General features: G+C 39.6%; 1 protein-coding gene across 2 annotated transcripts in view; it reads right to left on the reverse strand.

The window, feature by feature from the left end:
* Nucleotides 1–13,446, reverse strand: part of LOC122815653 (protein artemis-like) — a 934,783-nt gene that overhangs the window by 168,572 nt on the left and 752,765 nt on the right. For both annotated transcript variants that reach the window (XM_044088335.1, XM_044088334.1), the window contains exon 11: nt 6,038–6,092. In XM_044088335.1, the coding sequence (XP_043944270.1) occupies nt 6,038–6,092 (55 nt within the window). The remainder of the gene's footprint in view (nt 1–6,037; nt 6,093–13,446) is intronic.

Genomic DNA, 13,446 nt, shown 5'->3' on the forward strand with positions numbered 1-13,446 from the left:
TCCAATTATTAAATAATATTTTCTTAATGTTCAAAAAATCATTAGTATAAGTCGTAATAAAAGATACTTTCTCATTATAATTGTACATGTCATTTTTAAAACAGGGTATATAATAATTACATTTTGTGTCAACTTGTATCAGACTTTCAGATGGTAAGACATTGTTTCGAACTTCCATTACCAAATCAAAATCATACCCTCTTTCTAAAAACATTTCCACCATTTTATCAGCTTCTACATTTAAGTCATCTTTATCCATACATATCTTGCTTAGTCTAGTAAACTGACTTTTCAGTATGCCTTTAAATGTATGGCGCGGATGCATACTGTCATATTTCAAGATTGTATTTCTCCAACATTCTTTTTTAAACAATGTAGTTATTAGTTTCCCTCTCCTGATGTTTAAACTGACGTCCAGGAAGTTTACAGAAAAATGTGAGGCTTCAACTGAAAACCTAAGAAACGTAGTAGTAGTCTCTAAATAATTTTTAAAATTATAAAATTCCTCAGCTGAGCCATCCCACACAATTAATATATCATCGACAAAACGTTTGTAAATTAAAACCTTTTGGAATAAAATATGCTTAAAAACATAATTCATCTCCCAATGATGCACAACTAAATTAGCATATGTGTTTGCGCAGGGGGTCCCCATGGCCACGCCACAAGTTTGTAAGAAGAGGTTACCCCCAAACGCAAACACATTATTGCTAAGTACTAAATCCAGTAGTTGACAAACTAAAATAGTTGTGTCCCCACTTATAGTCTGATTGTGTTGTAGTAATTCTCGTATAGCTTCTATCCCAGTTTCATTCGGGATTGAAGTAAAAAGACTTTGTACATCCATTGTAATTAAAAGATGTCTATTTTGTCTAAACTCAATATCCAAAGATTGTAAATATTCAATAAGCTGATATGTATCTTTAAGAATTGTGGGGATGGCTTCAACTAACGGTCTCAAGGTTTTTTCTAAATAATTAGATATATTCTCAGTAGTCCACTTAGCTCCTGATACTATTGGTCTCATTGGTGGGGGTAAAATCCCCTTGTGCAACTTCGGTAGTCCCTTAATTACTGGAACTACTGGACTGTCAATGGAGAAGTATTCATATAAAGTATCTGATATTTGATAACACATGAGCATATCATACAAATCTGCTTGGACAGTTTTAATAATTTTATTCAATTTCATACTATCTATTAAAAGATACGTAGTGTCAGCTTTCAACATATCATTCATTAGTGTGTTATAGTCAGCGGTATCAAATATGGCTATGCCTCCCCCTTTATCTACTGGCCTAAAAGTTAATGAATAATCATGGCTAAAACTAGATAACGATTTCATATTGTCACTTGTCATATTAAAAAATGTACATTTCTTTTTTCCATTATAGAAATATTTATAAAAATCAGTTTCACATAACTTGATAAAAGAATCTATATGAGCTGGCATAACAGGTATGAAAGAGCTTTTCTTCCTATATAAAGGAATACTGGCAGTGATATTAGCAACATTATCCTTATCCTTAGAATAAAACAGTTTCAAACAAACTGAGCGTGCAAACAAACGTAAGTCAATCAAAATATCTGATAGTTTACTTCCCCGAGAGGGAATAAATGAGAGGCCTTTGTTTAACAGTTCAATGTCACTGGTATTCATAGCATAGCTAGATAGATTGAAATAAAGTGTTCTTACTGCCTCATTCTTCTGGGTTGATATACGTTCATTTCGCCTGATAGCTTTCTTTTTCTGCTTTCCCAGCTGTTCCTTCTTCCTTTCACGAACGATGATTTCCGTATCGGTAAGGGTAAAAAAGGAGCGTTGTCATCACGTCTTTTACTGATGGCCCCTGTGTTATATTGTAGGGACTTGGCTGCTTTATTCGCTTCCTGATTTGGAAGCGGCGTGGACATTACCCCTGTAGCAGTAACTGAGGCAAAAGTCTCTGGCGGCGTAGTAAATGATTCTTGTGACGTGTCTTTGCCAGCATCAGGTACATATGTTTGTGGACCAATAGAAGTAGGCGCTATAGACGCTATAAGTGTACGGTCCAAAGGCGCTGAATTCGAACCATAATTCTCTCCTATAGGCTGGTTATCGAACCTCCTCGGCCAAACAAAAACACAGCCTGTAGAAAAATCTCTAAAGTCTCGTTGAAGCTTCTTTAGTTTAATTTGTTGAAGCTTCGTAGCATAGATATTGACTTGGTTGTACATATTTTCAAGTTTCTGTACACAAAAAGGGTCAAGAAAGTTCTTCCTAAGATCAGAATTGATATCGTTGACTTTAGATATTAGCTCCTTCTCAAGCGGCTCAAAGTATTCAATTAGGAGCTGCATATGTTTGTAACTGGCTTCTATATTAATGTCTTGCCATTTTTTTAGCAATGTAGGATGCGTATCTCCATATGTCGGCATTACAAGAATACGCATCCCTCTCGGAATCAGTTTATAATGGAGGCACGCCTCTAGATGTTTGCGTTGCCATATCAGCCTTTGTAGCTTATACAGCTCATTCTCAAGCATTTTCATATTGGAATTAAAGAGTTCAATATTGTCAATATTAATGTCTGTTATATTAGAAACTGGAACATTCAAGTCCAGAGCCAATAAAGGGTTTGACTTACACGAAGTAATCGCAGTCCATTGCTGTTCATTATTTAATCGCCTCGGTTCCGGATTGTAATCCAGTTCAAGTTTCATTGTAGCTCAAACGTGTGCAGTAGAGGTTCGAAAAACGCCAAACAAAGAAAATATAAAATACGAATCTCTAAACTGCTAAGAGTCAGTAGTTAAATCCAACGGTAAAATGAAGCAAAACAAAACTTCCGACTCTCCACGTTGCTTAAACTTTTTATTAATAAAACAGACAGACGGTAAGCGCTTTCACGTATACTACGATACGCTTCTTCAGACAATTTAATATGAAAAATAACTGCTTATTTATATTATTATTCCTCATTTCATGTTTGAAAAATGTCCATGTACCACACTGAAAGGATCTGTCATACATTTAGTCTCAATAATTTTTCTAACATATCCATTGCAAATAATACTGAATCAAATTAATCATAAGAACATATTTTAAGTATAAAGTAACACATGCAACCATCATGTGAACTTCCTAGCTGAAGTTCTTAGTAATCTTAATGATTAAGAGAGTGTTTCAAGACAAGAAAAATGAGTAAATATAAGCGTTATTTGTAGAATTAGGGTACCATGAACAAAGATCACCATTGAGAATAATAGAAGATCCTTGAAACTGTAGAACTTTTTGGATAGTGATGGCATTAAATTATTATTTCTGATAATTTGAAAATGCTTACGGCCTTCCCCAATCCATCAGAAGCATTAAAAAAATGGCCAGAAGTAATATATACAAAAGGAGATCAATAAAAGGTTATGTAAATGGGAGTTATAAAAAAGCAGGAATGGTAACTAAAAGAGAGATGAGAATACACAGAGACTGCAATTACAATAATTATAAAATCCAACATGCCTAAAGTGGTCTTTAAGAGGCGAATTGTATTTGGCTCTAGATGTATTTTAGTGTAAATCAAGTAATGTGATCTGTGTGGATCAGTAAAGCTACCAGGATGTCAAACAGAAGTTTAGAGAAGCATTACTATGCTATCAGGACAACTGGTCTAGGGTAAAAGTTTTAAGTTTAAGTGCTAGAATCTATTTTTTTTCTTCTTATGGTGAACACATCTCGGCGTAAGTAGAAGAGTGTAGTAGATGCCCAACCTAAATTCCTGACGCTAAAAACAAATGCTTAAGTATTTTTTTAGCTATTTAAGTACTCTGGGATTGTTGATGTGAGACTGGGTTGCAGTTCCAGAGTTTAGCTATGTATGTGAAATATAAGAAATTTCTGTAAGAGTTGTACAATGTGTGCGTCAGAACCAATTTTTTTTTAACCAAATGTCTCTTGGTGTATACCACTGTACAAGTTACCTACTAATGGACATTTTTCCGTTATGTTAGGGTGTTATATGCTCTTTTAGCTGGCAGCAGGACACGTATTAGGAAGTTCAAGCAAGTCAAGTTGATGGAGAGCTTTGTAGTGATGAGTTTTGTTGGGCTGGTTAGTTGTAAATTTAATAATTTTGTTACAGCCCTGCCCTACGCCAGTTTGGTGCACCACTGCAGCAGGTGGTTACACTGCAAAAGACAACTCTTCTTGGTCATATAAGAATATCTAACTATTTTGGATCTGCTGTTATGAAAAGTCCAGTGTCCATTATTATATTATATGAAAAGCAACATCTCTGAAACCATATCAAGTCAAGTAGCACGTGAAACTGTCTATGAAAGGGAGAGTTGTAGCAATTTATTTTTATATTTATGTTCAGACTTTACATTTTTCATATGCCGCTGTAAGCTTTTACTAATTGGTTGGATTATGAGAAGGACATACTTTGATTGGAAAAAAAATAAAATAAAATAGACTACTAAAACACTGATTGCAGAAAAAAGCCACTGTGTAATAAACATACGCAAAAGAATGTGTGGATAATGCTAGTATTTACCCACAAGTGTGGTCTGTTTAGTTGTTCTTTCAATGTTGGGGTTACAGGGTAAATCTAAAATGATTCAAACCATGTTGCAGTTGGTCTTATTTCAGATTTTACCAGCAGGATTATTAAGCACTGCATACCTCAAATGCAGTAGTCACTGGCTCATTGTTTTCTGCATATTTTAATTTATTTCTTTTTTATTCAAGAGATAACTTCTGTAAGTCATTGTCAGAAAAAAAAAAAACAGACACTAATAGGGATATTAGTGGAACTGAACAGTCCTTTGTGTTAGTATTAGTGTTAGTAAGTGACACCCCTGCTACAGTGTATATCGTGTACAATACGTCAATTTATTCAGCACTCCAAACTCCTGCTGGATTGTGTGAGTTTTCATTTAAATATTGTCATTTGCCTAATGCTTTCTTCAGATGCACTTCTTCCTTTTTCAGGACAATGTCTTTGATTTCATCACATATACTATAGCCAATGGCAGTGAGATTATATTTTATCAGATAACGTGCACAGTAGTAGTTAAATGCTGTTACATGACTGTGGAAAGTGTTTCACTGAAATGAACGTTAAAACTTCTAGGAACTCAGAACACCGTTAATACATTACATTGACCCTGCAGAGACTCACAATGAAAACAATGACTTTAGATCCTGAAAGGGCCCGTTCCTGGTTTTATTATTGTGATTGTCCAGGAGTGTACACTTACCTCCCACATAGGTCTTCTAGATCTTCACAGTGCAATATATAGGAATAGGGATGAATAGGTCCCTCCCATTAATGATGAGTTTAATTATTTGGTACATCCATTAAATGAAGCTTTTGCTAATTTTTCCAAACATCTGTGCCTGTGGTATACATTTTATGTTACATAAAAATAACATACATTTTGCTGTAGTTATTTCCACCTTCAGGGGGGTTTCTTTCCAAGTTTATAACAGTGCATATGCCCACTATGACATGGAAGGAGAATGAGACTTGGTATGGGCAACCAATCATCTTTTCCAGGCATGCATTGAAATTACTTGCACTATCTGTACATGTGCTGTGTGCTGCACAGGAATTATGTTTGTAATACCATATCCACAGCAAAATCATGTGCAACTGAATGTAAATTGATGTCTTTCCACACGTCAGAGCTTCTTAAGGTGATCTTTTCACAACCACCAAACCCAGTATCCCACTTTCCTGCTTCAACCCCAGTAGTCAACTAACCAGACTGCGCCCCTCCTTTTGCAAATTCCTGGATCTGACACTGCTCACTGTTGTCAGTGGTGAGGACTGAGGCTCCTTGACTACTGGGCCAGTGGAGGGGCGTCACAACCTCCATGGAAGGAGGGAGGGAGAGAGAAAACACATTTTGATTTTGGTGCACTGAACCACTGGCTATTTTCTCCTCTCACTCTGTCCAAGGGAACGAACTATGGAACTCCTCCTGTAACAAATGGATAACTGCTTTTGGCCACAGTCCAATGGACTTCACATGAAAAGTGCTACCAATTACTTACCTCACTGTAAGAAGAGTGAAAAGAAAAACACGCTCTGTAGGAGCTCTCCCCAGTTCTAGAAAAATGGAAAAAGAAATAAATATTTTAAACCATGTAAAGCTAATGCTGTAAGCAAGACGCATTATAGTTTGGTTATCTTGGGGTTTTACTATCCACCTCATTAAAATGCTCAAAATTTCTGAGTGATGCATGACCATAAAACAAACAAAGCTGCTAAATTGTTACTTACCAATAAGAACATTTCAAGAAAAGTACAGTTGTGTACACTTACCATAAATGTAGATGTTGAGTGTATTCACTGTTGCAGTCATTACATTTGGGTAATCTGCTGGCAGGTTGCCCTCAGTTGGCCTGATTAACAAAGTCTTGGGTCCTGCGTCAGTTGCTGTCCCTTCTTCCATGACGTCAGATCGTCAGCTGTATAAAACATGAAGCCGATGTCATTTTCCTCAGTTTTTCTTGCCCCAGATGTCAGGTGCCCCCCAAATGGGGAGCAAAATACAATCTTAAATTACAGCAGTATACCTCCAATCAAAAGCAAATACACCAAAAAGGCTTTTAAGCACAGAAACAGAAAGTAGAGGTATAGTCAGAGAAAAAACAAGGGGCTGGAGGTAGGGTAACCAGGACTGCAACAGTGAATACACTCAAACATCTACATTTATGGTAAGTGTACACAGCTGTACTATGTTCTTCGTGTTTCACTGTTGCAGTCATTACATTTGGGTAGAGTCCCAAAGCCATGGTTGGGAGGATGGATTTATACAACATTAGCACCAGCTATAAGGCGCTGCAAGACAGCAGTGGCAAAGCCAGCTCTGGATTTAGAGAAAATTGGTAAATGATAATGCTTGGTGAAAGTATGAACTGAACTCCAGGTAGCAGCATCTAGAATATCCCTGGTAGGAACACCTCTAAGAAAGGCTGTAGAGGTAGATGCAGCCCTGGTGGAATGAGATCTGATCCCATGGGGATAGGCTTTCCATGATGCTTGTAGCAGAAATTAATGCAATGGCTTATCCATTTAGAAATGGTTTGTTTTGAAATAGCCTTTCCCTCTGTCCCTGCAGCAAATGCTACCAGCAGTTCAGATTTTCTTCGAGTTTTAGTTCTGTCCAAGTAGAATCTCAGTTGTCTGTGCACATCCAAGGAATGCAGAATCTGTTCCCCTTTGTTCTGTGGATTGGGAAAGAAAGTTGGCAAATGAATGGACTGATTAAGAGCCACACTGGATACCTCCTTGGGCATGAAGGATGGATTGGTCCTGAGTGACACCCTGTCCGCATGAAAAATGATGAAACGCTCCATTGCCATAAGGGCCTGTAACTCAGATATCCTTCTAGCTGAAGTGATTGCCAGAAGGAAGGCTGTTTTCCAAGAAAGAACTTTCAAGTCTGCAGTAGCAGCTAGCTCGAAAGGAGGCAGAGTGAGTTTCTCCATTACAAAGCTAAGGTCCCAGGCAGGGGTTGAAGCTCTCCTGGGTGGTCTCAAGTTCTTGGCCCCTCTGAGGTACTGCTTGAGCAGAGAATGAGAGAAGAGGGGAGGTTCTGTGTTGTAATGAGCTGAAATGGCTGAGGCGTGGATTTTAATGGAGGAAAAAGATAGGCCCTTGTGAAGCATCTCAGTTAAATATTGTAAAATCTGAGGTAAATTGGGCACTGCTGTGCTCATTCCTTGAGACTGATTCCAAGCACAGAACCTTTTCCATTTGTCAGCATAAGATTTTCTAGTACTAGGTCTTCTCGCCTCCAAGATGACATCCATCACAGGTTTGCTGAGGGATGCTAAGGGTGAATTTAAGTGATTAGCCAAGCTGCAAGGTTCAATGTAGGGAGATGAGGGTGCAGAATCTGGTTCTCCTGATGAGACAGTAAGGTAGGTGTCTGAGGCAGGTGCCATGGGGATACTTGTGACACACTGCGCAGGAGTGGGTACCAGTGTTGGTGTGGCCAGTCTGGAGCAATCAAAATCATTTTTGGCTTGTCCTGTTTGACTTTTAGCAGAACTTTGGAGAGCAGAGGCAAAGGGGGAAAGGCGTAGACTGATAGTTTTTTCCAGCTGAAGGACAGATCATCCACTTTCCAGGCTTTTTTGTGTGGAGCTCTTGTGCAAAACTTGTCCAACTGGTAGATCTGGGGGAGGACAAATAGATCTATGTCTGGGCTTCCCCATTTGCTTGGCAACATGTTGAAAATCTGTGGTTCCAGTTTCCATTTGTGTGGGTCCATGAGATTTCTGCTTAGTTCGTCTGCCAGAGTATTCAGCTTTCCTGGCAAGAATTGAGCTTGTAGTTGTACTTAGTAGCTCAAGACTGTTCCACAATGCCATGGCTAGTCTGCAGAGGGGGTAGGAATGTGTACCCCCCTGCATGTTTATGTACCACATTACCGTGGTGTTGTCTGTCTTTACCATTAGTTGTCCTGGATGAAGGTAGTCCTTGAAGGCTGTCAGAGCATTCTGTACAGCTAGCATTTCTTTTTGATTGATACGTAGGTGCATTTGATTTGGCCTCCATTTGCCTGAATGCACTTCCCTGCCAGATGAGCCCCTCCCATGCACAGTCGGATGTGTCTGTAGTTAGGGTTTGGGCAGCAGGGGGTGGTGTGAATGGCAGTCCCTTGTTTTGGTGGCAGGCCTCTGCCCACCATAGGAACTCTAGGCGTAGGCTAGGTATGACAGGAATCATTGTTTCCAGGCTGTGACAATGTTGACTCCATAAACTTTTTAAGTACCACTGAAGTTTCCTCATATGCAGTCTTGAATATGGAATTAGAAGAATGCAGGAGGCCATGAACACCAAGGCTTGCAGTATTTGTCTTTCAGATAAGCAGGGATTTTGTGGCTACCTGTTTGATGAAAGTCACCAAATGAATTTGCTTTTCTGGCGCAAGGTAAGCCATCTGGGCAGTTGTATATTCAAGCTTGCACTCAGGAATGTAATTTGAGAGGGTACCAGTTGTGATTTATTTTCGTTTATGGTGTACCCTAAACAAGTTAGAACCCTTTTTACAAACGCCAGATGTTTTATAAGTATGGCCTGGTTTTCTGCCTGAATTAGACAATCGTCCAGGTATGGGTATATCTGAATATTTCTTTGCCTGCAAAATGCAATTACTGGAGCCAGGCACTTTGTGAATACCCTGGGCGCAGTAGACAAGCCAAACGGCAGAGCAGAGAACTGATAATGCAAGTAGCCTGCTTTGAAGTGTAGGTATCTTCTGCAAGATTCCCTGATGGGAATATGCAGGTAAGCTTCTTTTAAATCTAGAGTTACCAACCAGGCATCCTTGCCTAGCATAGGAAGTAACTGGTGAAGAGTCAGCATCTTGAATTTTGGAATGTCCAGAAAGGTGTTTAGAGTAGACAGGTCCAGAACTGGACGCCATGATCGTCTTTTCTGGGTACCAGGAAAAGTCTGGAATAGAAACCTTGTCCCTTTTCCTCTTCCGGTACTGGTTGAATAGCCCCCATTTTTAAGAGGGAAAGAACTTGTTTCTGAGCCTCTGCCCACTGATTTGGGCGCAGGTCTGGCCACCCATTTGGAGTTGGCAATGTGTGGAAATGAAATCTGTATCCCTGGGACACTATATTTAAAACCCATTTGTCCTGGGTTATGAGTTGCCAGTTGTTTGCATGAAGAGCAATTTTTCCCCCCAAAGGGGCGGCTGAAAGGTAAGTGCTTGGTAATTTTAAAGAAAGTCATTGAGACTGTTTACCATAGGGGGGTGTCTTGTTATTTCCAGATTTGGAATTGGAGGCACCCCATTGCTTAGTTCTGAGAGTCCCTTGGGACTGAAACCTGGTGCTTTTGGTGTGTCTGGGGTTTGGCTTGAGTGGATCTGGAAGGAGCTGGAAAGGACCAGTTCTTAGTAGGCCAGTGCCTACTAAATCTTGGAGGTTGCACTTGTACAAGATCTTTCACAGTTTGCATAGATTTAGCTTTATCTTTTTTAGAATTTCTTCAGCCTTATTTCCAAACAGACGGTCTTGATGTAAAGGAGCATCCAACAATTTCGCTTTAACATGAGGCAGAGATTTGCTCCTTACGCCAAGCATGCCTTCTAAGCACAGACCCAGTAACAGCAGCCCTGCAAGAGGCCTCTAAAGAATCAAAACCACATTACAAAGTATGTTTTCCAACTTGTTCAGCTGAATGCAATAAATCCTGCAAATCTTTATTTTCCACACAGTCAGAAATCAACATCATTTTCTGTTTAAGCAGTCCCATGATATGCTGTTGATATTTTAACATATGAAATTGACAGTTTAAAAGCCCTGATAGCCAAGGTTGCAGAAGTATAAACCTTTTTACCCCATCTATCCAGCACCCTAGAGTCTCTATCAGAAGGGGTAGGATTTTTAGCAATAGAAGCCTTAATGCCCTTGGGTCCCTGAGAAATGGTTTCTGGGTCCACAACAGGATTTTTGAAAAGGAACTTGTGGGACTCAGGAACCCTGTAGTATCTGTCTGGTTTACTAGGAGCCGGAGTCAGGGAATCAGGGGCCATACTGAATTCTGAAAACACATCAACAATGTCTAGTACAGGAGGGTATAGCCAAAGGCCTATGCTGAAGAAGGAAATTCCTAAGCCTCTTTTTGGATTCAGAAAAGTCCTGGCTTTCCCAGTGGAAATGCTCCTTTAAGGTATGTAAATTTTCCCCAAAAGAAAAGCCCTCACGGGGGGGAGCAGAGGGAATGGAATCCTCTGCATCAGAATCCTCATAAGTAGGTGTGGACAAATCCAGGTCATTAGAAGAGTCAGAAGAAACAGAGTCCTGTTCATAAGATTCATAGTCAAGCTCAGCCCTAGGCCTCTTAGAAGGGGGCGGGGGTTGACTACCCCTGATTAGAGTAATTAGATCTTCAGCCATTTTGATCATTTGTTTTTTAGGCATAGGGGCCTGAACAAGTGGCCTGGGCGTCGGTTTTTTAGACATGGCGTGAGATTTAGGCCTTAGTATTGAAGGTGGAGTCTGTTTAATATGCAAGTCTGTAGGCCTGAACACACCCTCAGAAGCCGGTGCCTGCACAGCAGCTCCAGACCCATCCAAGGTAGAGACATCCGCGGGTTCCAAAGGTGAAGCATCTCGCAGCATACCGGACTCCAAATGGGTCTCAGTAGAGGCCTGCGAATCAGAAGTAGGGGGCATCAGGGGCTGCGAAAGCGCCTCACTAGTACCGGCGAACTAGCGACTGGTTTAGAAGAAGCATCGGGCAGTTTTTTACCTCAACGGCCTGTCTTTTCTTTGTGTTTTTTCAGGATTCTGGTAGTCGTATGGCTAACAGACGTCATTTCTGGATAATTAAACTGAGAACAGAAATATTTAGAGGCGAAAATGTACTGATGGATAGTGCACTGATTAAATAAAGCACAAAACTGACAGCAAGGTACGTCGTGGTCAGGGCCTAGACAAGAAATACAGTACAAATGAAAATATGAGGCATTTGCTTCCCACAAGTAATGCAATTAACTTTTACTGACATCGGTAAGGAGCAAGAAAAAGTTTCCCCAATGGGGTACTTAGCTTTAAGTTGAAGACTTCGGTTCTGAAACTCGAAAATGAAAATTTCAGGAGTAGGCCGACCGACACTTGCAATCTGCTTCTGCTTCGGGCACCGCACGGCAAGAAAGACTGAGGTAATGATGTCTGCTGCATGTTTTATACCCCCTGACGACATGACATCATGGAGAAAGGGACAGCAACCGATGCTTAATCAGGCCGACTGAGGGCAATCTGCCAGCAGATTACCCAAATGTAATGACTGCAACAGTGAAACACGAAGAACATCTTGTAAAGTTTAGTGTACTGAATGATATTTCAATGAAAGCTCATGTGGTAGGATTTTGCTTATAATTAATATAACATTAATACCTATACGGGGAAATGTCATGAACATATCACAATCCTAGTGAAGTCAGTAGCTGTATAAATAAAGGCTTATGCATTTCTTTGTTTCATGTTTAATATGGAAGGAAAGTTCACAGAATAATGATAACTACAAGTACTAAGTGGAATGAAGCAATAGTGCATAAGTACATGAATAAAGGAATGTCTGATTCAAAACTCCTTACTTTGAATTTCATGGTTGAAGCCATGACTGTAAAGGCTAATTAATCCGGATCCTAAAGTTGGTTAGGTTAGAGCTGTGGATATAAAGGTAATGGAAAAAGACCTATCCACACTATTTATAAACACTACCACACTTTAAACCCCTGTGAAGATCTAACTGTACACAAAATGCATTTCACAAAAGGAATACAACAAGTATGCACAACTGAATGCAAAAAGTGCAGTTATGTTAATATGCCTGAAGAATGTCAACTTTTCCGTGCGTTATGGAAGGTTATGTGTCATGTTTATTCTTCACAAAATGCATATTAACTTGTAGTTTTTTTCACAAATGAATCAAAGAAAATGCTTATAATACTTTTATGTCGCATGAAAAATGGGTACTTTTCCGTTAAACCCCTACCAAGTCTTCGCGCTGCTGTGTTTCGGCGCTATTTTATCATATATGCAGGACTAACAAATGTGATGTGAAAAGCATCATTTTCATTAGGTAAAGTTAACTTTTCTTTTTTTATGTCATGTGGCAGGCAGTAGTGCAGAGACAAATGTCTTGTCTGGTGCTGCACGCGATCACAGTTTTTATAATGTGGAGAATGACTCCTTTCATTGGCGTCAGGACTGACTGAATAAACCGAGGAGTGTGAGCACTGGAAAGACCGATATGTTTTTTATTGGTATTGTGTTGTAGTACAACTCTGAAGACTTTTTCAGAGCACCTCGCGCAGCTGAGAAATACAGCTGCAATGCGAGGTGTAGTTTATAAAGTTTGCAGTTGTTGATTTCACAGCAGTACACATCAATCCTGAAAATACATGATAAACATCACCCGTTCCGGGCATATCCAGTACTATGAATCCCTTTCACCTTCTCTCCTAATGGTATTCCCTACCATTAACCTTCTTCTACAGTGAGACTGGATTCTCTGTTAAGTATTCTACTGAAAAGGTAAATAGCTTCTGGCTGAAAGCATGTGTATAAAAAATAAAAAGACTGCCGCAACCGGTAGGGGTTTAACGGTGGACTGCAGCTACTTCTGCAATGACCAAATGGTCCTGTACACCTAACATGACAATAGACACTTGTCAGTTGTACAGAAGTAGTTGTCAACCACAAACTTGCGTCCGGTACTGAAATACTGGCGAAATACAGCAGCACAAACTGGTAGGGGTTTAACGGAAAAGTACCAAAAAATGAAAAACAGATGCATGATTATGCAAGATATAGTTTTACATAAGTAGTAGCTTTATATTTCATGAGTCTTACACTTGCATTCTATCTGTTTGCACTGACAGACAGCTGAAGGCAAAGTAAGTGCTAAAGGAGTAAACTCATTCACT

The sequence above is a fragment of the Protopterus annectens genome, chromosome 11.part0, assembly GCF_019279795.1.
Source record: "Protopterus annectens isolate FY-2018-M chromosome 11.part0, PAN1.0, whole genome shotgun sequence".
NCBI classification, from domain to species: Eukaryota; Metazoa; Chordata; order Ceratodontiformes; family Protopteridae; genus Protopterus; species Protopterus annectens.